Source organism: Pelophylax lessonae (genome assembly GCF_965119305.1).
Source record: "Pelophylax lessonae genome assembly, chromosome: 3".
In the NCBI taxonomy this organism is placed as follows: Eukaryota; Metazoa; Chordata; class Amphibia; order Anura; family Ranidae; genus Pelophylax; species Pelophylax lessonae.
This window is the reverse complement of record NC_138770.1, coordinates 36,441,478-36,464,279: the sequence shown is the minus strand read 5'-3', so window position 1 is coordinate 36,464,279 and position 22,802 is coordinate 36,441,478. Positions and strand designations below refer to the sequence as shown.

The window sequence follows — 22,802 nt, the reverse complement described above, 5'->3', positions numbered from 1 at the left end:
GACCCAGAGAATCTACCCCTACCAGACTTGTTAGAAAGGGACCCCCAGACTGACCTTACTGCCTTAGTACCGCTGGGGGGCCGGTTAAACCCCACGGAAAGGGCTCAGGCTCAACAGCTTCTGTGGGAGAAACAGGCGATGTTCTCCCAAGAACCGGGTTACACTACTCTAGCTGTACATAAGGTAGAGACCCCCGGACAGAACCCCCTACGACAGCCCCCCTACCGCATCCCGGAAGCAGTCCGAGAAGGAATGCGGAAGGAAATACAGGAGATGACCCAGCTTGGGGTTATCGAGCCCTCCAATAGTCCTTGGGCCTCGCCTGTAGTCCTAGTGCCTAAGAAAGATGGAACTAGACGGTTTTGTGTGGACTACAGGCGACTCAACGAGCGGACCACCACTGACGCCTATCCGATGCCCCGGGTAGACGACTTACTTGATCGTATTGCTAGGGGACGTTATCTGACCACCATAGACCTGTGTAAAGGCTACTGGCAGATTCCCCTGGCCGAGGATGCTATCCCCAAGTCGGCATTTATCACCCCGTTTGGCCTGTACCAATTTAAGGTCATGCCATTCGGGATGAAAAATGCCCCGGCTACCTTCCAACGTATGGTGGATGAACTCCTCGATGGCTTCCAGGAATTTGCTTGCGCATACCTGGATGACATTGCGATATTCAGTGAGTCCTGGGAGGAACACCTGGTTCATGTAGGGGTGGTGCTGGATAAGATTCGGGCCGCTGGCCTGACATTGAAGCCAGAGAAGTGCCATCTAGGTATGGCAGAGGTACAGTACTTGGGTCACCGAGTGGGGTGTGGGAGCCAGAGACCAGAGCCAGCCAAGGTAGAGGCAGTGGCTAACTGGCCCACACCTATCACTAAGACCCAGGTGCTAGCCTTCTTGGGGACAGCAGGGTACTACCGACGTTTTGTCCCTGACTACAGCACTATTGCTAAACCCCTGACTGACCTGACTAAAAAGAACCTCCCTAAGCAGGTCCTGTGGTCTCCAGCTTGTGAAGCCGCGTTCCAGGCATTAAAACAAGCTCTTGTGAATGCCCCTGTCTTGGCTGCTCCAGTCCCTAACAAACGCTTTCTTGTCCACACAGATGCTTCCATGTATGGACTGGGGGCTGTGCTGAGCCAAGTCGGGGAGGATGGAGGAGAGCACCCTGTCGCATATCTCAGCAGAAAACTGTTACCCCGGGAAGTGAGTTATGAGGCAGTGGAGAAGGAGTGTTTGGCCCTGGTCTGGGCCCTGAAAAAGTTGAGTCCCTATCTGTACGGGCAGGAGTTCTCCCTCGTGACTGATCACAACCCATTGGTGTGGCTTAACCGGGTCTCTGGGGACAATGGCAGGTTGCTACGCTGGAGTCTAGCCCTGCAACCGTATAACTTTACCATCACTTACAGACCCGGTAAGTACAATGGCAATGCTGATGGGTTGTCCCGACAAACAGACATCACTCCGGCTTCCTAGTCCTGGTCATCCCCACGTTGACCCGCAAGGGTCAAGCCGGGTCTGCCGGAGTGTCCCACAAGGAGGGAGCCATGTGACAGAACCATCTGACTTTGTATTATATTGTTGCTGCCTCCTTTCGTCTGTTTGTTCGGCTGTTCCACGGCCCGTACAGCCCCCCTTTGTTCCCCTATGTTTTAGCTGCTACGCTCCAAATTCCTTTAAAGAGGTTGTCACTATGTCTGCAAATTCAATGTGTATTAGCTGCAGATTGAGGGGGGGGATTGTTTCCAGCAGCCCCCTCCTAAAGAATGTCTACTGATTAACTCAGTGCTTTTGTCTAAAATAGGACAGTATGTTAATAGGGTCTGAGACTATTGATAAGCATGTTAATGAGCTCACCTGGCTGTAATTACACAGTCATTGTTCATGTGGTATTCTCAAAGTATATATAAGTGTGTGTTTCTTGCAATAAAAGAGAAGAGAGTTACTCTTGATCAAACCTCACTACAGAGCCTTGTCTCGTACTTGGGGGGGGAATTATTGATGTACTTCATGTATGGTGCATTGGAGTGGTCGATAGCTGTCCGGGTGTTCGGGAGTGGATTATCCTAGACGACTGTAACCCCTTTCATACTTTGGGGTGTCGTAACAGGCACCCTATGGTGGGGGCTGGCTGTCACCCTGTGTGGTGGGTGGCTGGTACAGGCCCAGGGCCTGTGGCTGGCTAGCTGATACAGTCAGGCAGGGCCTGTGGCTGGCTGACTGGTACACAGACCTTTGGGTGTGTGGGACTGTGTGGCTGGCTGGCACCGGGCAGCTGTGGGTGGGTGGCCAAAATCAGTACCCACCGGGGCTGGTTCCGATATATTGGGGAAAGTGCATATCGGCCCCCGATATATCGATGTTGCCGATAATCGGTCGATCCCTAAGAGACTATTGAGTGTCGACACTTAAGATCCTGTGATTGTGCAGTACTTTGGTTACTGTAAGCATATTTTTCCTGAGCTGCATGGTATAGCGGGAGAGATCTGGGAACACCTTCAAGGTCACATATTGTAGAGGCACAGAGTCTGAACATCTGAAAAGTTCAAGAACTTGTTCCTTTATGTAGAAAAAGTGCACTCAAAGGATCACATCACTGGGGATATTGTCATTCAAATGAGAAGGCTTTGGGATATGGTAAATTCTGTCAACCAGTAATTCAGTAGCAGGTGTGTTGGGGAATGGAACATCTCCCAAATATATGCTGGCAGTTGATCTGGAAGGATAGATTCAGGGATCCCTTGGGTTTTTAAGTTGTTCCTATGAGATTTGTCCTCCAAATCTGCTCTTTGCTTTGAGCCAAGCAGTGTCTTCACTTCACTTCACTTCTCATCTCCCTAGTCCTCAATATCGGCATGGGCCTGGCGCAAGGAGGTAGTGATCAGGGTGAGATTCTAAGTCCTCCATGTGTTCCCAGTTGTCTCTTACCTCCACTGGAGTTTCCTGTGGTGTGGATGGTGTCAGCGCTGTTATTCTGGGTTTAGACTTTACAGGGCTCTTAGTAGATGGGGTAGATGATCCAGAGCTTGTGCTAGAGGAGCTCTTGTGGTGTTGGCAAGGGGCTCTCTTGAAAGGCCTGCTGCGGTGTTAGAAGAGAGCGAGGTGCTGCTGTGTTGGCTAGGAAAGCCGTTGAACACATAAAATAACTCTGACTTGGCTAATGAGTGATCACTTTGATCTTCTAACACTGCATACATTTTCACAGAACAGTCGGGTTAGTTAGAGGGATATACAGTCACTTAACAAATCTTGGAACACGACCTGGGCCTCGTCCCTTCTGCACATACCTCCATACACTGGAATACAACAGTTGATGGGGTTGGTTCATTTTCCTTCTCACCGTTCTCTTCCCACTCCGGTTACTGGAGTCTCTGTTGCCCAAGGAGTTGGACCTGAATGCAGTGCTGAGGTATGCACTCTCTGCATCTTATATTGATCTTGCAGTCTTTAGCAATGTGTTTGGTGGATGTACAACATCTGAAGCAGATAGCATTTTCTTTTCGGTAAGCTTTACATTCATCAATTTGCTTGCTTCTAAATCTACGACACTTTGTCAGCCAGTTTGGTTTTTATAAATGGGGCATGATTTGTCTGGTACCTTTTGGCACTGGGAGTTTGTGTGAAGAGCGGGGTGCAGTTCAGGCATATCTGGGGACGGGCTGCTGGTATGTCAAGTCAGAAAACTGTGGAATTGTCCTGGAGATAGGCTTGATGGAAGCATGCTCTGTTTTACCTTGGTCTGGAGCATTGCTCTGTACATATTCCTGAGTAGGGATTGGCTGAACGTTCTAGTCGCCCGCCAATGAGCACCCCATAATGCACTGTGCAATTGCAGTGCATTAAATGCTTGTGATTGGCCAAAGCATGCACCTGACCTGTATGCTTCAGGCCAATCCCAGCACAATGTCCTTTCAGAGCCCAGATTTGCCTTTAAAGGGTGCTTTTAGCCAATGATGGCTAGGGGCTAAGTCTCCACGGGGAGAAGGTTATATAGCAGAATGTGAAAAATATTATTTTTTTTCAGCATTGTTGCTCTTTTTTTGTTTATAGCGCAAAAAATAAAAATCGTAGAGGTGTTTAAATAACACCAAAAAAAAGCTCTATTTGTGAGAAAAAGGACATCAATTTTATTTCAGTGTCGCACGACCTCACAATTTTCCGTTAAAGTAGCGCAGTGCCGAATCGCAAAAAAATGGCCTGGTCATTAAGGGGACAAATCGTTCCGGTCCAGAACTGGTTAATAGGGTTTGAATGTTCGCTAGAACATTTCCCCCTGTTCGGTTCACACCAGAACACCTCGAACAGGGGGTTTTCGGCCCATCACTATTCCGGAGTCTTTTGCTCCTTTGCATTGAATCGTGAGTTGCTTTTTCCGCAAGGTCCTCCAGAAGATCTCCTTCTAAACCAACGGCAGTTTCATATACCACAGCATCTGCTGATGCGAAAATGTGTCTAGTCCTTATTATCCAAGCCTAGCTGCCCTCTCAGGACCATGGGTATCCAAATAAACTGAAAGACAACAAAAAACAAAAGAAGGGAGCACCAACCTAGTGCAATTCCATTGTAAACATTTATCAAAGGATACAAGGTGACACACATAATACTTACACATAATACTTACAAAAGCATGATGTATATATGTATATCAAAACAAAAGGAAGACAAATCTCCTCCAGGACCATTGGAAGGCGCAAATGATGCAAGGAGACCAGATGGCGTCCATGCTGGTTTGGCTGATGCATTTCATGGGAGAACCCGCTCTCTCAGAGCCACATTTGTCTTTACTTTGATATGCGTATGCACATCATGCGTTTGTGAGTATTATGTGTGTCACTTTTTATCCTTTAATAATTGTTTATGATGGAATTGCACTAGGTCGGTGCGCCCTTCGTTTGTTTCTCGTTGTTTTTCAGTATTTTTGGGTCCCTTTGAAAGCCTGGGGTGAAAACTTCCACTCCCAGCATGCCAAGAGGAGGAAGGCCAGAATGAGCCAGGAGGAGAGACCATGGGGCTACCAGGGAGGAAAGAAGGGAATGCTTCTGCCCAGCATTGCAGAGAAAGGGTGCCATCCTAAATAGAGAGACTAGAGCACTGTGCTGTGACCTGCGAGCCAGAGCACAGATCTGTGGGTAAAGACACAGCCCCACAGTGGCAGTTGTTGGAGTTGTCGCAGGCGACCGAGAGTGAGAGAACATCTGGTCCCTGGAACCAATGTCAATATATTGCTGGAATTGGTGAGAAGCCTCTGCGGCCATTTCCTGTGACTGTCACTATCTCCTGCTATCCTCGGAGACTGAGTTACAAGGGCTTATATCGTTAGTCACATAGGCGCTCCAATGACTTATCCAGCTGAGGAGCCAGGACCAAAGACTGCCCCTAACTCTTACTTCCCCATAAGTCCCCCCCACCCCCTACCTGTTTACTTTGGAAAAGGACCATACCTTGGGGCCCTTTCCTTAGTTTTCACTCAAAGCTAGTGTAGGCCAATATACATTATAATGCATTTGAAGTTTATTCTCATTACCTAATTTCATTTGTTGATTGACCCTAGCTTAATTCAAAGAACTGATTATCCTTTACCTGGGTTCAATCTCTTCCTGTATAGTTTATTGTGACTTCCGGATTTATAGGTTCATTTACCGGAGTGAAACTATGTTATTTCAAACCGTCCTCGTTTAGGTGATTTCACTACAGCAACTTGGTTTTTACTATTCTGGGGTATGTGTGCCTTTTCTATAGTAACCTGCATCCAGATGTGGGGTATTTCTATAAGAGTATGTACCTGGGGTTACAAAGGTTTCTCAATCTAAACAGGGGTGCCAGAGGGCTGAAGGCTGATCTTGGATTTGGGGCACAGGACCGAGAACCCAAAATTACTAAGTGGCTCCTTCGGGGGAGGCGCTTCACATTGACCAATTATGTAAGCATATTTCTATACTCTCCATTTATATTGATTAAAATACTACCCTATGGATTTTGGTTCTAGTTTTGTTTTTTTTTTAAATCCTTCTAGGAAGAAATAAAGGACAGGAATATCTGACCTACATATTTGGATGGAGGAGGGATACACCTGGTGTCATTTATTCATAGGGGTCTGATCATTTGGTGACTGTCCAGTTTTTAAGTATATTTTATGGTGTTGAGTGATTGGAAGAGATTTTTAGACAATTTGTTGGTGGATACAGTGGGTACGGAAAGTATTCAGACCCCCTTAAATTTTTCACTCTTTGTTATATTGCAGCCATTTGCTAAAATCATTTAAGTTCATTCTTCTTCCTCATGAATGTACACATAGCACCCCATGCTGACAGAAAAACACAGAATTGTTGACATTGTTGCCGATTTATTAAAAAAGAAAAACTGAAATATCACATGGTCCTAAGTATTCAGACCCTTTGCTCAGTATTTAGTAGAAGCCCCCTTTTGATCTAATACAGCCAGGAGTCTTTTTGGGAAAGATGCAACAAGTCTTTCACACCTGGATTTGGGGATCCTCTGCCATTCCTCCTTGCAGATCCTCTCCAGTTCTGTCAGGTTGGATGGTAAATGTTGGTGGACAGCCATTTTTAGGTCTCTCCAGAGATGCTCAATTGGGTTTAAGTCAGGGCTTTGGCTGGGCCATTCAAGAACAGTCACGAAGTTGTTGTGAAGCCACTCCTTCGTTATTTTAGCTGTGGGCTTAGGGTCATTGTCTTGTTGGAAGGTAAACCTTCGGCCCAGTCTGAGGTCCAGAGCACTCTGGAGAAGGTTTTTGTCCAGGATATCCCTGTACTTGGCCGCATTCATCTTTCCCTCGATTGCAACCAGTCGTCCTGTCCCTGCAGCTGAAAAACACCCCCACAGCATGATGCTGCCACCACCATGCTTCACTGTTGGGACTGTATTGGACAGGTGATGAGCAGTGCCTGGTTTTCTCCACACATACCGCTTAGAATTAAGGCCAAAAAGTTCTATTTTGGTCTCATCAGACCAGAGAATCTTATTTCTCACCATCTTGGAGTCCTTCAGGTGTTTTTGAGCAAACTCCATGCGGGCTTTCATGTGTCTTACACTGAGGAGAGGCTTCCTTCGGGCCACTCTGCCATAAAGCCCCGACTGGTGGAGGGCTGCAGTGATGGTTGACTTTCTACAACTTTCTCCCATCTCCTGACTGCATCTCTGGAGCTCAGTCACAGTGATCTTTGGGTTCTTCTTTACCTCTCTCACCAAGGCTCTTCTCCCCCGATAGCTCAGTTTGGCCAGACGGCCAGCTCTAGGAAGGGTTCTGGTCGTCCCAAACGTCTTCCATTTGAGGATTATGGAGGCCACTGTGCTCTTAGGAACCTTAAGTGCAGCAGAAATCTTTTTGTAACCTTGGCCAGATCTGTGCCTTGCCACAATTCTGTCTCTGAGCTCTTCAGGCAGTTCCTTTGACCTCATGATTCTCATTTGCTCTGACATGCATTGTGATCTGGAAGGTCTTATATAGACAGGTGTGTGGCTTTCCTAATCAAGTCCAATCAGTATAATCAAACACAGCTGGACTCAAATGAAGGTGTAGAACCATCTCAAGGATGATCAGAAGAAATGGAAAGCACCTGAGTTAAATATATGAGTGTCACAGCAAAGGGTCTGAATACTTAGGACCATGTGATATTTCAGTTTTTCTTTTTTAATAAATCTGCAACAATGTCAACAATTCTGTGTTTTTCTGTCAGTATGGGGTGCTATGTGTACATTCATGAGGAAGAAGAATGAACTTAAATGATTTTAGCAAATGGCTGCAATATAACAAAGAGTGAAAAATTTAAGGGGGTCTGAATACTTTCCGTACCCACTGTATATAACAGCTGAAGGAGAACATTAGATAATTTATCATTGGAGGATCATAGAGCTGGGAATATATTTCTGTTTTATTTTACTTGTCTGGGGGGATATGTGGATCCAGCTGCTGGGGGTTATTTGTGTGAATAATATTTTAGGGGAGTTGAGCACTGAATATATATGTGTTCACAATGGCTTGATTAACCTCCTTGTCGGTATGATTCTTTCGGATTTTAGGTGCTGAAAGCGGTACCATTATTTTGCTTGCAGTTCTTGAGAATGAGCAGCCCAAACCAACTATTTACATATGATTTCTTTTTACCGTGTGTTCTTCTTTATAACATCCCGAGTATGATAAAGTTTGAAACACAGAATCCTAAATTATAATATAATAAATAACTATAAAATAATAATATAATAATAACACTTTTTTTTCCAAAAAATAACACTTTTTATTCAATAAATTATAGTAAATCATGTAATCAAAAACACTGACATTTTTTTTTTGTCAAACAAGGATGCAATATATTTTTTTTTTCCCAAAAAGGATGCAATATTACTCTTCATACTGCTTCAATAAACGTCCCGGGTGTGGAAAATTTTGAAACAGGGTACAGCGCAAAGTCCAACATCACAGTCTAGACAGTAGTACCGCATTTCCTATCTTATTTTCCGTCCGGTGTCGTCGTGCTTGGAACAGCACACCACACACATCCTTGTGGGTGCAGTCTTCTTCTCCGTCGGCGGAATATGGTCCATAAAATGACGACCGGTCAGTCGTTCAGGGTTCACAACACCAGCAGCACGGCGTCCGGATCTACTTATTGTTGGGGTCTGGTGCCTGAGAAAAATGAGCTCAGCAATTTTCCCACACAATTTTCCGCATGGATCACAGGCCTGTCACTTTTCTTTTTTAGGAGAATGAAGGCATTCCACAAACACTGCTCCAGGAGGTGCCTGAATATTTTTTTATAATATTTTTTCTGCTGTTTCCGCATTGCTGGATAGAAAGTCATGGCCTGGTCAGCTCTGTCCACACCTCCCATGGTGTTGTTATAATCCAGGACCAGTTGCGGTTTCAGAACATCTTTTCCCCCTTTTGTATGTACCATGACAGTGGCGGTGTTATGGATGGTACTCATCAGGCAGACATCTTTTTTGTCATGCCATCTAAGTGCCAACATTTTTCCTTTCTGCCAGGCAACTAATTCTCCGGGCTTCAGCTTTTTGTTGGCAAAGCTGGGGGGCATGTCACGCCGGTTTGCTCTGACGGTCCCATACGCATCTGTCTTATGTTGTAGGAGGAACTCAAACAGTTCTGGGGACGTATAAAAATTGTCTGTGGTGACACAGTACCCCTGATCCAGCAGAGGCTCAATCAGTGTCCGAACAGAAGCAGTTGCCATTCCATAGCTGCTGAACCTTTGGTTGAACTTGGTTCCTCTCCCGGTGTATAGGACCGAGTTCCAAATATATCCAGAGCTGGATTCACACAGCATAAATGATTTGATTCCAAAGCGTGCTCGCTTGGATGCAATATATTGTATCCCTTTATATGCCATCAGACTTTCGTCTATGCAAATGTCTCTTTCTGGGACATAGGACTCCTGGAAATTTTTCAAAATTAATTGGTAAATGTCCCAGATCTTTTTGAGCTTCGGAGCCAGATGAGAAGTCTCATCAAAATCCTCATTATTGGTAAAGTGCAAATACCTCATAATAAGGGAAAATTTGTACTCCGACATAACGGTGCCAAAAAAAGGAGTGGCCAATAATTTGTTTGTGGTCCAATACCACTTCTGCAGGGGTTTCCCCACCACTCCCTGCAGAATAATTAGGCCCAGGAATTTCCAGATATCTGCACTGGTCACAGGTTCCCACATCCTGCTCCTTGAAAACCGCCGATGTGCTGCGGCTTGTTGCTCCTGGTACCGATTGGTCTCCACAACAATTTTTTTGATAACCTCATCGGTCAAAAAAAGTTGCAGATACGCCAAGGGGTTATCCTCTTCAACATCGACTTTGAGACCAGGTTCTCCGGTAAACGGGAACCTTGGGGGCGCTACGTGCTCCGTACCACAGTCGATCACGCGCCAAGTACGCACATCGCTCGGCACAGTCACAGCATCATCACTGAACTCACTTTCCGCGTCGGATGACGAGCTTCCCCATGAATCGCAGTCACTCCACTCTGCATGCAATTCAGGATCGCTGTCACTCTCACCCAGCAGGTCATACACCGCTTTTGATGTTGCGGCGCGCTTGTTTGAGGCCATGGTCGCTCTGCAATGATCCAGATACAGTGTATAGGAATAATGCAGGAAGTGCAATGGAGAAAGCACTGGGGGGCAATCAAAGGTCAATTTATTTTATTTAGGGAATGTAATCCAATAGGATTACAGTGTATCAGTGTGTTTGTGTGTTATACATTTTTAATTTGCCGCCGGTTCCACCCCCCTGCGGACGTCACGTCGCAGGAGACGGAAGCTGGGGCTGACAGACGATCGGGATGAAGCTCCGCCGCCGCATACCGCCCGCATACTTTTCTGGATCCCGGAGAAAAGGTAAGTAAAACCTCTACCAGGATCCAGCGATCTTCCTAGCGGTACCCAGAGTGTGGCTCGGGGTTACCGCTTTTGGCTCTAAAATCTAACCCCGAGTCACGCTCGGGAATACCGCTAGGAAGGTTAATGTTAGTAATATTTGTCAAATTAAAAAAAAATGTGACCTTTTAAATGGTTGCAATACCTCACACCACAAAATGTATTTATCCAATGAAAGGTAATGACTCAATTTTTATTTTTCTCCTGCTATCAATGGCCAACACAGTACAATACTTCATCCATGTCTTTGGTGATCTCTGATCTCCTTATGAAGTGCTTCTTCCATGATGAAGATCAGCCATGAAGTATATCTGAGGTGTATATCAGGGTGTGCTTCTTCCCCACATGAGAGCTGTGATGTCCAGCAACATTCATATAGAAGACATTTCCCACACTCAAGGAACTCATACACCTCGAGGGTTGTGTGGAATCCCTGATGTACAGGAAGACAGGACTTCCGTGAGGAACAATTCTCTCATTCAGGACAGGAAAGTGGCTTCTCCCCTGTGTGAGATCTCTGATGTCTATAAAGACTGGACTTCTGTGAAAACCGTTTCCCACACTCAGGACATGAATACGGCTTCTCCCCTGTGTGAGATCTCTGATGTCTGTAAAGACTGGACTTCTGCGAAAAACATTTCCCACACTCAGGACAGGAAAGTGGCTTTTCCCCCGTGTGAGATCTCTGATGTCTGTAAAGTTCGAATTTCTGTAAAAAACATTTCCCACATTCAGTACAGGAAAGTGGCTTCTCCCCCGTGTGATATCTCTGATGCATGTAAAGATATGACTTTCGTGAAAAACATTTTCCACATTCAGAACAGGAATACGGCTTCTCCCCTGTGTGAGATCTCAGATGTGTGTAAAGGTGGAACTTCTGTGAAAAACATTTCCCGCACTCAGAACAGGAAAGTGGCTTCTCCCCTGTGTGAAATCTCTGATGTCTGTTAAGATTGGACTTCTGCGAAAAACATTTCCCGCACTCAGGACAGGAATATGGCTTCTCCCCCGTGTGAGACCTCTGATGTGTGTAAAGAGTGGACTTGTCTGAAAAACATTTCCCACATTCAGGACAGCAATACGGTTTTTCACCCATGTGCAATCTCTGATGTATGGAAATACTGGATTTCCTTGAAAAACATTTTCTGCACTCAGGACAGGAATATGGCTTCTCCCCCGTGTGAGACCTCATATGTTTGTAAAGATTGGACTTCTCTGAAAAACATCTCCTGCACTCAGAACAGGAATACGGCTTCTCTCCCGTGTGGGATCGTTTATGCCTATTAAGATAGAATTTAGACTGAAAACACTTCCCACACTCAGGACAGGAAAATCTTGTATCTGTTGGAAGGGCGACAGCATCCCTCACAGTCTGAGGTTCCTCAGGATAAGAGGAACACGATGGTCCATCTACACTCTGTGTTGCCACATGGACACTTGAGGTAGCCGGGTTTTCTCCTGGACTATACTGTGTGATGTCCTCATCTTCTATTTTACAGTCTGGAGACAAAGTGAGACAATCCTCTGAGGTTTTCCTCATCTCCCGTCCATGTACTAAAATAGAAAAAAAATGATTATTACTAGACATGAGCAGATTGGTTCCACTAAACCAGGACTCTGCCCACATCAGGCAGCTTTGTCTCTGAGGATCTTACAATTCCACCTTCAAAGTAACTAGTAAATGGGTCCTCTGAATCTCCTACCAGTTCATTTCTTTATTCATGGACCTTAGTCAGAGAGTGAGGAAACAACAAGAACTATCTTTTATAGGAGTGACAGTGATGATGGGATTATAGGACGAGTGTCCCCACCCCCTCTATCACTCATTGCCATCTTCCCAACACAAGAAGTACTGCACTTCCTTATTTAGTCCATGATTTAGTTATGAATAACAGCGGGGCTGAGCCCCACCAGAGGTCAGAGAGTGAGGATGGGAAGATAACAACCAAGATGAAGACTAGACTGATTCTGAAGACCACCATCATTGGGTTATTGACTCCTCCCTCATTATCACTTTCTATTTAAGGTTCCAAAGTTTGAGGATGTTATCACATTATTATCACCATGTAAAAGTCTTTGATCCAATCAAATCATCAGATATAAAATGTCCAGTTGGTAGACAATGGGTGCAAAAAAATGCAATACATATTATGTGTATATATAGCAGTGGGTAGAGAGCAGAAGTCAGGACTAAGTAATGTACATCATATTTTATATGATACAGCAGATAGTACTATATAGTATTAGAATGATGTAATGTACAACATAGAGTATATAGTGCAGGGGTCAGGAGTATGTAATGTACAATATAAATTATATAGTGTAAGGGTCAGGACTCATAACATTGGTATTCAGTAATCAGTGGGAGCTTAAATATTTGGTGGAGACAAGTTACAGAGGTCCCACACCGCTGCCTCCCATCTCCTAAGACTGCAATCTGAGACTATACAGACATATCCCTCCACCTGGCACAGCCAGCAAATAACAGTGCAAGTAACCCTGGGAGAATTGTTCTGTCAGAGATTTCGCTAGACTCAGGCATGGAGCAGAAGACTTAAGGTACATGCCCCAGGTGCCAAGGTCTAGTAACGTCTATGGTGAAAATAAAGATTTTGCTGCCAGCTGAACCCCAGAATCTCCAAAAATCCAATCAAGATACATAAATTGTGCTTGCAGCACAGAGAAGGAAGATTGTCCGAGAGAAATACAGGAATACAGGACGGGGAACACAGCTCGGGAAATTGACCAGGGGATTACTGGCTGATATCACCCAGTCCTTGCCCTTTCTCTGGACCGATTAGTGAGCAGTATGGGTGGAGGAATGTATTTAGTGTTAATGATCTACCTGTGATAATCTCTCTAGGAGTGTCCTCCTCTATAAATGTCCCCGTTATTCCACCCTCCTCCATAGACTGCTGATCATCTCTCACATACCCCTCTTCTTCTTCTGCTTTCCCTTCAACTTTAGAATCTCTCAGGTTTCCTCTCTGAATATATAAAAATGACATTATTTGTAACAATGCAGATAATGTACAGATCCTAATGATACTATCAGTGGTTGTTCCTCATCTACCTGATGATGGTGAGGGATGGTGTGACCTTCCTGTGTGGAATCCCAGGAATACAGAGGATGGGGACATCTCTCTGGTGGGTTCCCATTACTGGATCCATCTTTAGGAAACACACACACTGACTGAATACATTGTTTCTATGTGTTTATCAGATGATGGGGGATCTAGGTGGACCCTCAGTACTGCTCTCTCCTTTACAATAAAGTCTCCTCTTACCCGGTGATGTGAGGGGCGGCTGATTGTCCATCATGACGTCCTTGTAGAGATCCTTGTGTCCTTCTAAATACTCCCACTCCTCCATGGAGAAATAGACAGTGACATCCTGACACCTTATAGGAACCTGACACACACAATGATACAGTCACCATCCAGACACATCCCTTGTCTGTTACTGGATAATGTCCCAGAATTCCCAGCACCGCTCACCTCTCCTGTCAGCAGCTCCATCATCTTCTTGGTCACCTCTAGAATCTTCTGCATGTTGTGTGCCTCAGGTTTTAGGGAGTCACATAAAGGAACTGTGATGGTCATATGATCACCTGACTTTAGAAGAGGAAATCTCTGTATTGAAGAACCAATAAGAATGCCATGTTAGAATCTCAGAATCCTCCTAACCTCTCCGGTCAGGTCTGTGTTTTATTAATAGAGACAAGAGTGATGTCATGTGACCTCCCAGAATCCTCCTCACCTCTCTGGTCAGCAGGTAGATGATCTCCAGGGTGAGGTTTAGTATCTTCTCAGTTATGTGACTTCGGTCCTCCTCCATCCTCATTGGTGCCGTCATTTGATCTATACAGGTCTCCTTGTAGACAGATAACTTTGGTAGATTAAAGTAAGAATTATTTGTATGGTATTTGTCACACAATAATAGGATGTGGATGTCAGGGGGGTACCAGGAGGGTTGCTGTAAAATTAGGGACTACTGCTCCCATGGGAACAAATTTAGTTTGGATTGTTTAGTGTTTTATACAATTTTGAGATCCTGGGACCCTCTTGGCCTGCTGGATCAGAAATTCCCCTTTCTCTGTTGGGTTTGTTTGCTTTCTGAACTGGTTTTAAATAGTATTTGAGCTGCAGACGACAAGGAATGATAAATATGATCCTTCCTTTGACTTGCTTGCTCTGGGGCACTGGTGCAAGGTCAATGTAGAGTCATGATGATCTCCAGGAAGGGGATCTTGCTGACTCTTGGCCAGAGTTGCCAGCTAATCAGGATAATTGCCAGAACTCTGGCTGTAAGGCTCCAATCTCTGGCAGTCTGCAGACTGACATGATTGATGTCACTCTCTGAAGTAGGAGAAGGGATTTGATTGGATAATAGGAGGATTCTGCTGGTGGGGTAGAGAGCTGTCCTCTTCCCTCCAATGGCAGCCCGATGTGGATAAGAGGATGACAACGGCGGCGGGGGCGGGGGAGGGGGGGCGTTGTTCTCTTGGTCTTTGTTCTATTTTGTGTCCTGCAAATTACAGTATTTCTTGACCATTGAGATGGTGAGGTAAAGGCGTCCTTCAGCTACACTTCCTCCTCAGGGGTCCCATAATCCTTCAGATGCAGTCACCCTCAGAGGTCCCAGAGTCCTTTAGTCCCACTTCCTCCTCAGAGACCCCTCAGCTCCTCTACTTCCCTCAGAGCCCTCAGTATTTTCCTCCCTCTGACACCAATGATGGAATATATTCTTCATGGCAGGCTGGGGGATGTTTTTTTTGTCTACTGACCAGAAATGTAATGGGCTCTATGCTCCATACTCCTGACCCCTGCACTCCATCATTGTGTTGGCTGCATATTGTAATGATTGCCCAGTGGCTGCCTGTGTAGTGTAATAATTGCCCTTTGTAGGCCATGTATGGTCGGGATGGTCATTGTCTTGTCTATTTATTGTCAGTGCTGTTTGTTTAGTAGATAATTAGGTGTGCTGGGCCATGTAGTCCCACAGAGTTTGTGGTGCCTGTGAAGCAATAGAAACCTCTATAGCAGTAAATGGGGAATACCGACATAAGGAGCTGAAGAGCTAATCCACCGACAGGGTTCCGGTCAGAGATATTCCTGTGGAATGCGGGCCGGATACCGCTTAGATGTAAACAGAGAGGGCGCTCTCCTAACCTGGTGACATCTAATGTGTTTGGATTGAAAAGCGCCAAACTTTGTCGAGGAGGGCTATTGGCAGGTGAAGAGGTCCAAAAAAGCGCTTCTACCCCCGCCCAGATTCCTTAACCATTTATAACTCAGAATTACATCTTCTATATCATCATATATCACTAAATTCATACAAAACTTTATTTATAATCATCAATAACTGGTAAAATGATATAAAATACTATAACGATGCATAAAACAGATGAATCAAAAACAAATTGTATTCAGCTGCAAAAAAAATGCATTTTGATTCCCACCCAGGGCGGAACTGGGACTAAAATTAAGCCCTGGAAATAATTTCATACCAGCCCCATAGCATTATAATACCAGCATTTTAACAGCATAACGCCATTATTTTCTTTTTCATAAAAGGGAAAACCATGCATTTTAAAGCACATTTGAAGAGTGTATTATATATATAAGAGCAAATTCCGGTTAAAAGTGGTAAAAGTGCGGATATGGTACTGGAGGTGGTCATAGGCTGTGTGGGCATAGAACAGGAGATGTCAGAGGCTGCGGACATGGTACAGGAGATACAGGGGCTGCAGGTTACATAGTTACATAGTTAGTGAGGTTGAAAAAAGACATCAGTCCATCCAGTTCAACCTATGATGTGTGTGTGTTTACTGTTGACCGTACACTGTATACCCCTGTATGTTGTGGTCTTTAAGGTGCCCATCTAATAGTTTTTTGAAACTATCGATGCTCCCTGATGATACGACTGTTTGCGGAAGAGAATTCCACATCCTTACTGCTCTTACAGTGAAGATCCCCCTGCGTATTTTAAGGTTAAACCACCTTTCCTCTAGTTTTAGTGAGTGGCCACATGGCTTATTGTATTTCCTTTCTCTGAATAGGTTTTTCCATATGCTAGGGTTGCCAGTACAGTATTTGTACATTAATATCATATCCCCCCTCAATCGTCTCCTCTCCAGAGAGAATAGGTTCAGTGCTTGTAGTCTTTCCTCATAGCTGATGTCCTCCATTCCCCTAATTATTTTTGTTGCCCTTCTCTGGACTTTCTCCAGTTCCAGCACATCCTTCCTGAGGACCGGTGCCCAGAACTGGACAGCATACTCCAGATGTGGCCGGACCAGAGTCTTGTAGAGTGGGAGAATAATCTCTTTATTTCTGGAGTGAATCCCCTTTTTTATGCATCCCAGTATTCTGTTGGCTTTGCTTGCAGCGGCTTGGCATTGCATGCCACTGCCAAGCCTGTTGTCTACCAGTACCCCAGGTCCTTTTCCATCCTAGACTCACCCAGGGGTTCCCCCTCTAATGAGTAGCTTGCTTTCTGGTTTCTGGCACCCAAGTGCATTACTTTACATTTTTCAACATTAAACCTCATCTGCCATGTAGTTGCCCACCCCATTATTTTGTTCAGGTCCACTTGTAAGGTTTCCATATCCTGCCCAGAAGATATTGGCATGCTTAGTTTAGTATCATCCGCAAATACTGAGATTTTACTCAATATCCCCTCCTCTAGATCATTTATGAATAAATTAAACAGGATTGGCCCCCCAGGACAGAACCCTGGGGGGACCCCGCTTTCCACACCCGCCCAATCTGAGTACTCCCCATTAATCACCACCCTTTGCAACCTCCCCTGGAGCCAGTTCTCTATCCAGGTACTCACCTTATGGTCCATACCTACCTTCCTTAGTTTGAACAGTAAGCGTTTGTGGGGAACGGTGTCAAAGGCCTTTGCAAAGTCCAGATACACCACATCCACAGGCTTACCTTTATCTAGGTGGCAGCTCACTTCATCATAGAAGGTTAATAGATTGGTTTGGCAAGAACGATTTTTCATGAATCCATGCTGATTACTACTAATAATACCGTTTTCATTACTAAAGTCTTGTATGTGGTCCCTTAACATCCCCTCAAAAATCTTGCAGACTACTGATGTTAGGCTGACCGGCCTAGTTACCCGGGATATATCTCGGCCCCTTTTTAAATATTGGTACCACGTTGGCTTTTTTCCAATCAGCTGGCACCATACCTGTCTGTAAACTATCCTTAAAGATCAAGAATAATGGTCTGGCAATCACCTGGCTGAGCTCTTTAAGAACCCTTAGGTGCAAGCCATCCAGTCCCGGTGATTTATTTATGTTAAATTTCTCTAGTTTAGTTCTAAAGCCCCGTACACACGTACCGATGGTCGGCTTACAAATGTTCCTCTTTTCTCCCCGGGATGTCGGTGTCTGCTGAAAAGTGCAAAGACAGCACAAGGACAGCACAAGAATTTTGTCCGCCGACTGCAGAAGTGATGTCATGTAATGGTTAACTTTCCCTGTGTTTTCTATTTTCTGAGCATGCCCAGTCTTGCAAATCTGCGGTCTGTCGGCCGAATTGTGTACTGACAGGCGAACAATCGTCCGTTCTGGTGTCGGCATACAAATATTTTCATGTTTGCAAGAAAGACTTTTGTCCGCGGATTGTGCGCAGACATCTGTCGGAGGCACCATACTAACACGCGTACAATCGGCAGATCCTTCGTCCACCGACGTTTGTATGCCGACGATCGGTACGTGTGTACGGGCCTTTAGTCTATCTTCTTTTAGCCATGGCGGTATTTCCTGAGGTGTGTTGTTTAGTTTGGCCTTACAAGCTGGGTTAGTGTAGCCCCCCAATTCTTTTGTGAAGACTGAAGAGAAGAAATAATTTAACACTTCCGCCTTTTCTCTGTCCTCAGTGGCCATATCTCCTTTGTCATCTTTTATGGGGCCAATGTGTTCTGGCCTCGCTTTCTTACTGTTTATATACTTAAAGAATTTCTTGGGGTTCTTTTTACTCTCCTCCGCTATATGTTTCTTGTGTTCTATTTTAGCCACCCTGATTTCATCTTTACATTTCTTATTACACTCTTTGTAATGCTTAAATGCTGCCAATGACCCCTCAGTCTTGTATTTTTTGAAGGCCTTTTCATTAGCACTAATATGCATTTTTATGTTGGAGTTTAGCCACCCAGGGTTTGGTTTTGCTCTTTTAAATTTATTTCCCTTTGGAATGCACTGGCCAATCCCCTTGTTAAGTATGCTCTTGAAGCACTCCCATTTTTCCTCCGTGTTCTTTGTTCCCAGGGTTCTAACCCATTTGATATTTTCTAGCAGCGAGCGTAGTTTTGGGAAATTGGCTCTTTTGAAATTCAGTGTCCTTATATTACCCTTGTGCTTCCTATTACTGTAATTAATACTGAAACTTATTGTCCTATGGTCACTGTTTCCTAAGTTGCCCCGTATTTCTATATCCGTGAGCAGGTCTGTATTGTTGGTAATCAGTAGGTCTAGTACTGCGTTGTTTCTTGTCGGTGCATTCACCATCTGACCCATGAAATTGTCCTGCAAAATATTTAGGAACTGCCAAGCCTTGGCTGAATGCGCAGTTCCTTCTGCCCAGTCTATATCTGGATAAATAAAGTCCCCCATTAAAATGACATTTCCCATCCTTGCTGCCAATCCTATCTGTAAAAGGAGGTCCGCCTCCCCCTCCTCCCTCTGGTTGGGGGGCCTATAGCATACACCCAATATTACCTTCCCCACAGTGCCTTCCCTTTGAAGTTCTACCCATAGGGATTCTGCCTCGTCCATAGCTCCATTATTAATATCATCCCTCTCATATTTACCTGTACACTGTTCTTAATATACAGACATACCCCTCCCCCTTCTTTACCTTCTCTATCTCTGCGATAAAGGGAATACCCCTGAATGGTCGCCATCCAGTCATGAGAGCTGTCAAACCAAGTCTCTGTTATCCCTACAAAATCTAATTCCTCCTCAAACATCAGTAGCTCCAGCTCTCCCATCTTGTTAGCCATACTTCTGGCATTGGTATACAAGCCTCGTAACTTTGACCGGTTACATATATCCTCATTTAATGTTTTTAGGCTGCTCTCTTGATTTTTACCCATACCCACCCTGGGGGTTTAGGAGCTCCGAACACCCTACCGCTAATGCCCCCATTTCTGCCCTCTGAATCTTGCTTTCCACTGGCTAATTCTACATCTGTACCCTCCCCCCCATCACCTAGTTTAAAAGCCCCTCTAACTTTATGGCCATCTTCTCACCCAGTACGGCTGCACCCTCCCCATTTAGGTGCAATCCGTCCCTACCAAAGAGCCGGTGGCCGACTGAGAAGTCAGCCCAGTTCTCCAGTAACCCGAAACCCTCCTTACTACACCAGCTCCTCAGCCACTTGTTAACTTCCCTAATCTCCCGCTGCCTCTCTGGTGTGGCTCGAGGTACAGGTAGCATTTCTGAAAATACTACCTTGGAGGTCCTACTCCTTAACTTAGCGCCTAAGTCCCTGAAATCGTTTAGGACTCTCCATCTTCCTCTGCCTATGTCATTGGTACCCACGTGTATCATGACAGTTGGGTCTTTCCCAGCCCCACCCAGTAATCTGTCCACCCGATCCGCGATGTGCCGAACCCGAGCGCCCGGTAAACAACAGACTGTTCGGCGCCCACGGTCTTTGTGACAGATTGCCTTCTCTGTCCTTCTAATGATTGAGTCAGGTATGGTGCAGGAGACGCAGGGGCTGCAGGCATGGTGCAGGAGATGCAGGGGCTGTGGACATGGTACAGGAGGACAGGTCAGTGGCTGCAGGCATGGTACAGGACATGCAGGGGCTGTGGGGATGGGCTGCAGGCATAGTACAGGACATGCAGGGGCTGCGGGCATGATACAGGACATGCAGGGACTGCGGACATGGTGCAGGAGATGCAGGGGCTGCGTAAATGGTGCAGGAGATGCAGGGGCTGCGGGCATGGTGCAGGAGATGCAGGGGCTGCGTAAATGGTGCAGGAGATGCAGGGGCTCTGGGCATGATGCAGGGGTTGCGGGCATAGTGCAGGGGCTGCGGACATGGTACAGGAGATGCAGGGGTTGCGGGCATGGTACAGGAGATGCAGGGGTTGCGGGAATGCTGCAGGAGATGCAATGGCTGCGGGCATGGTGCTGGAGATGCAGGGGCTGTGGGCATGGTGCAGGAGATGCAGGGGCTGCGGGCATGGTGCAGGAGATGCAGGGGCTGCAGACATGGTACAGAAGATGCAGGGCTGTGGGCATAGTACAGGAGATGCAGGGTTGCCGGCATGGTGCAGGAGATGCAGGGGTTGTGGGCATGGTGCAGGGGCTGGGAACATGGTACAGGAGATGCAGGGCTGTAGACATGGTACAGGAGATGCAGGGCTGTGGGTATGGTACAGGAGATGCAGGGCTGCGGGCATAGTGCAGGAGTTACAGGGCTGCAGGCATGGTACAGGAGAATCTCCTGTACCATGCCTGCAGCACTGCATCTCCTGAGGAGAAGAAGGGGCTGTGGAGGAATCTCGCTTACCTTTTAATGAAGTGCCTTATATTTAAAAATGGCGCCACCCAGCGCCAACACGTCACCGCTCATGCGCCGTCTGCCAGGAATAGCTGAAAGTGTATGGGCTTTCCCGAGCGGTGGCGGTGCATGCGCAGTGCTCATATCGGGCCGGCCGCAGGTATTAGCAACCCCAGGGCAGGGGGACTTGCCAGCCTACCGGGAAATTTCCCAGTATCCTGGTAGGCCAGTCTGGCCCTGTTCCCACCTGGATCTCTTTTGGATAAAATTGTCCCCCAATCCGGGTTCACCATCTCATCCCCCCAAAATCCATTCTCTTTCAGACTCCTATTGCGAGACTGGTCATAGTGTCTCTGGAGGGGGCACTGATCATTCCCGTGTACAATCTTGCAGAAATCTTCCTTAATCCCGACCTTTAATTATCATTTCATTCCCCCCACATACAATGTCCGGAACCGGCATTTACTGACATCGATAACTCCCCTCGTGGTACAGACCATAAATTCCCTCATTGTAATATACGGGGTTATTCTACATTTCCACGCTTTATATGTGTGTATCATCATCAGCTGGAGATAAAAGACGTCACAGTGACTATGGAGGAAGAGGACGGACATGACGGGGGGTTACTGGGCGTAAATAGAAAATAAGATTTTATTACCTCCTCTGCTGCCACTTCCAGCAATGACTTCTATTTCCTGCCGCATGGAACTTCCTGTCTTTGTTCCAGATCACTTCCTGTCTGTATCTGACATCACTTCCTGTCTGTATTCCATAGAAACTTCCTGTCTGGATATGAGTGAGATCACCATCTTGTAGAGTTCAGAGGAACTGCAGCCCCGAGAAATATGTCATAGTAACCCTTCCTTTAAAATATCTTACAGGGCTACCACAGAAGTTCAAATATAACACAAAAAAAAGTAAGAAAAAACAGATACAGTTCTTATGCAACCAATTGTTTAACAAAGATATTTTTAGTACATATAGAAAAGTCTTTAAGACACAGAACACAAGTTAACAAAGAATGTATAGCTAATAAAACAGATACCCCCCCCCCAAAAAAAAAACTGATCATTTTAGTGAAGAAAATGCAAATATACATCCAAAAGCATAAAAATATATAAATATCCACTCATAGTGAAGATGGTAAATATACATTGCAAGGATGTAATGGTCACATAAAAATGGTGGTGGAGATATCTCAAATTAAGAACACTTCCTTGAATGGTTATATAAATAAATAATTAATCCTGGAAGGAAAAAAGCTGTAAAGCAATAAATAATATATAAACTGGGTCATCCACTTTATCCATGAAGGCATTGTGATTCCAGATCTTCTAGATCACATAGAAGGAGGACTCATGGATGATTTCATACATTTGTTTGGAAGGATAGAAGAATCCTCAGAAGGGAACATGTAGGATGAAAGGAAAGGCTCTGGACTGGTGAGATCATCCAAACATAATGATTACATCTATGAACTGGAGAGAGCTCGTTGGGGTGATAAAGCCAATCAGTAAACACTGTGTAGACATTATCCAAGAACAGACAGGGCCTATCACATTTGAGCAATGATTAAGCACTTTGTGTGAAATGCATCTGCTGAAAATTGTGGATCCTTCGTGTGTCATGTTTTAAGCCTGTGATTCTACAATAAACTACGACTTTTCTTCATTTCTGGATGTGCCGCATCTCTGTTCTCTTGTTGCATGGACTTTCCAGGTTGCGGACCCTAGCAGGCACCCAGTTTTGTTGCCGCAAGTAGGATTGGGAGATCCTGGATTTGCAGACAGCTTTGGAGTGGTGTACATTTAGTTTCCTTTTGCCTATCACATGTGTACCATGTGATAGCTGT

General features: G+C 45.4%; 2 protein-coding genes across 2 annotated transcripts in view; one reads left to right on the top strand and one right to left on the bottom strand.

The window, feature by feature from the left end:
* LOC309550702 (uncharacterized protein) overlaps positions 1-22,802 on the top strand; it is a 975,511-nt gene that overhangs the window by 42,727 nt on the left and 909,982 nt on the right. The gene's annotated exons all lie outside the window — the stretch shown is intronic.
* LOC309549980 (uncharacterized protein) overlaps positions 10,565-22,802 on the bottom strand; it is a 94,754-nt gene continuing 82,516 nt past the window's right edge. The window contains exons 2-7 of the mRNA XM_082250456.1: positions 14,172-14,300; positions 13,910-14,044; positions 13,700-13,823; positions 13,486-13,583; positions 13,343-13,399; positions 10,565-11,793 (exon numbers count right to left, since the gene is read on the bottom strand). Of these exons, the coding sequence (XP_082106582.1) occupies positions 10,888-11,793; positions 13,343-13,399; positions 13,486-13,583; positions 13,700-13,823; positions 13,910-14,044; positions 14,172-14,267 (1,416 nt within the window). The 5' untranslated portion in view covers positions 14,268-14,300 and the 3' untranslated portion in view covers positions 10,565-10,887. The remainder of the gene's footprint in view (positions 11,794-13,342; positions 13,400-13,485; positions 13,584-13,699; positions 13,824-13,909; positions 14,045-14,171; positions 14,301-22,802) is intronic.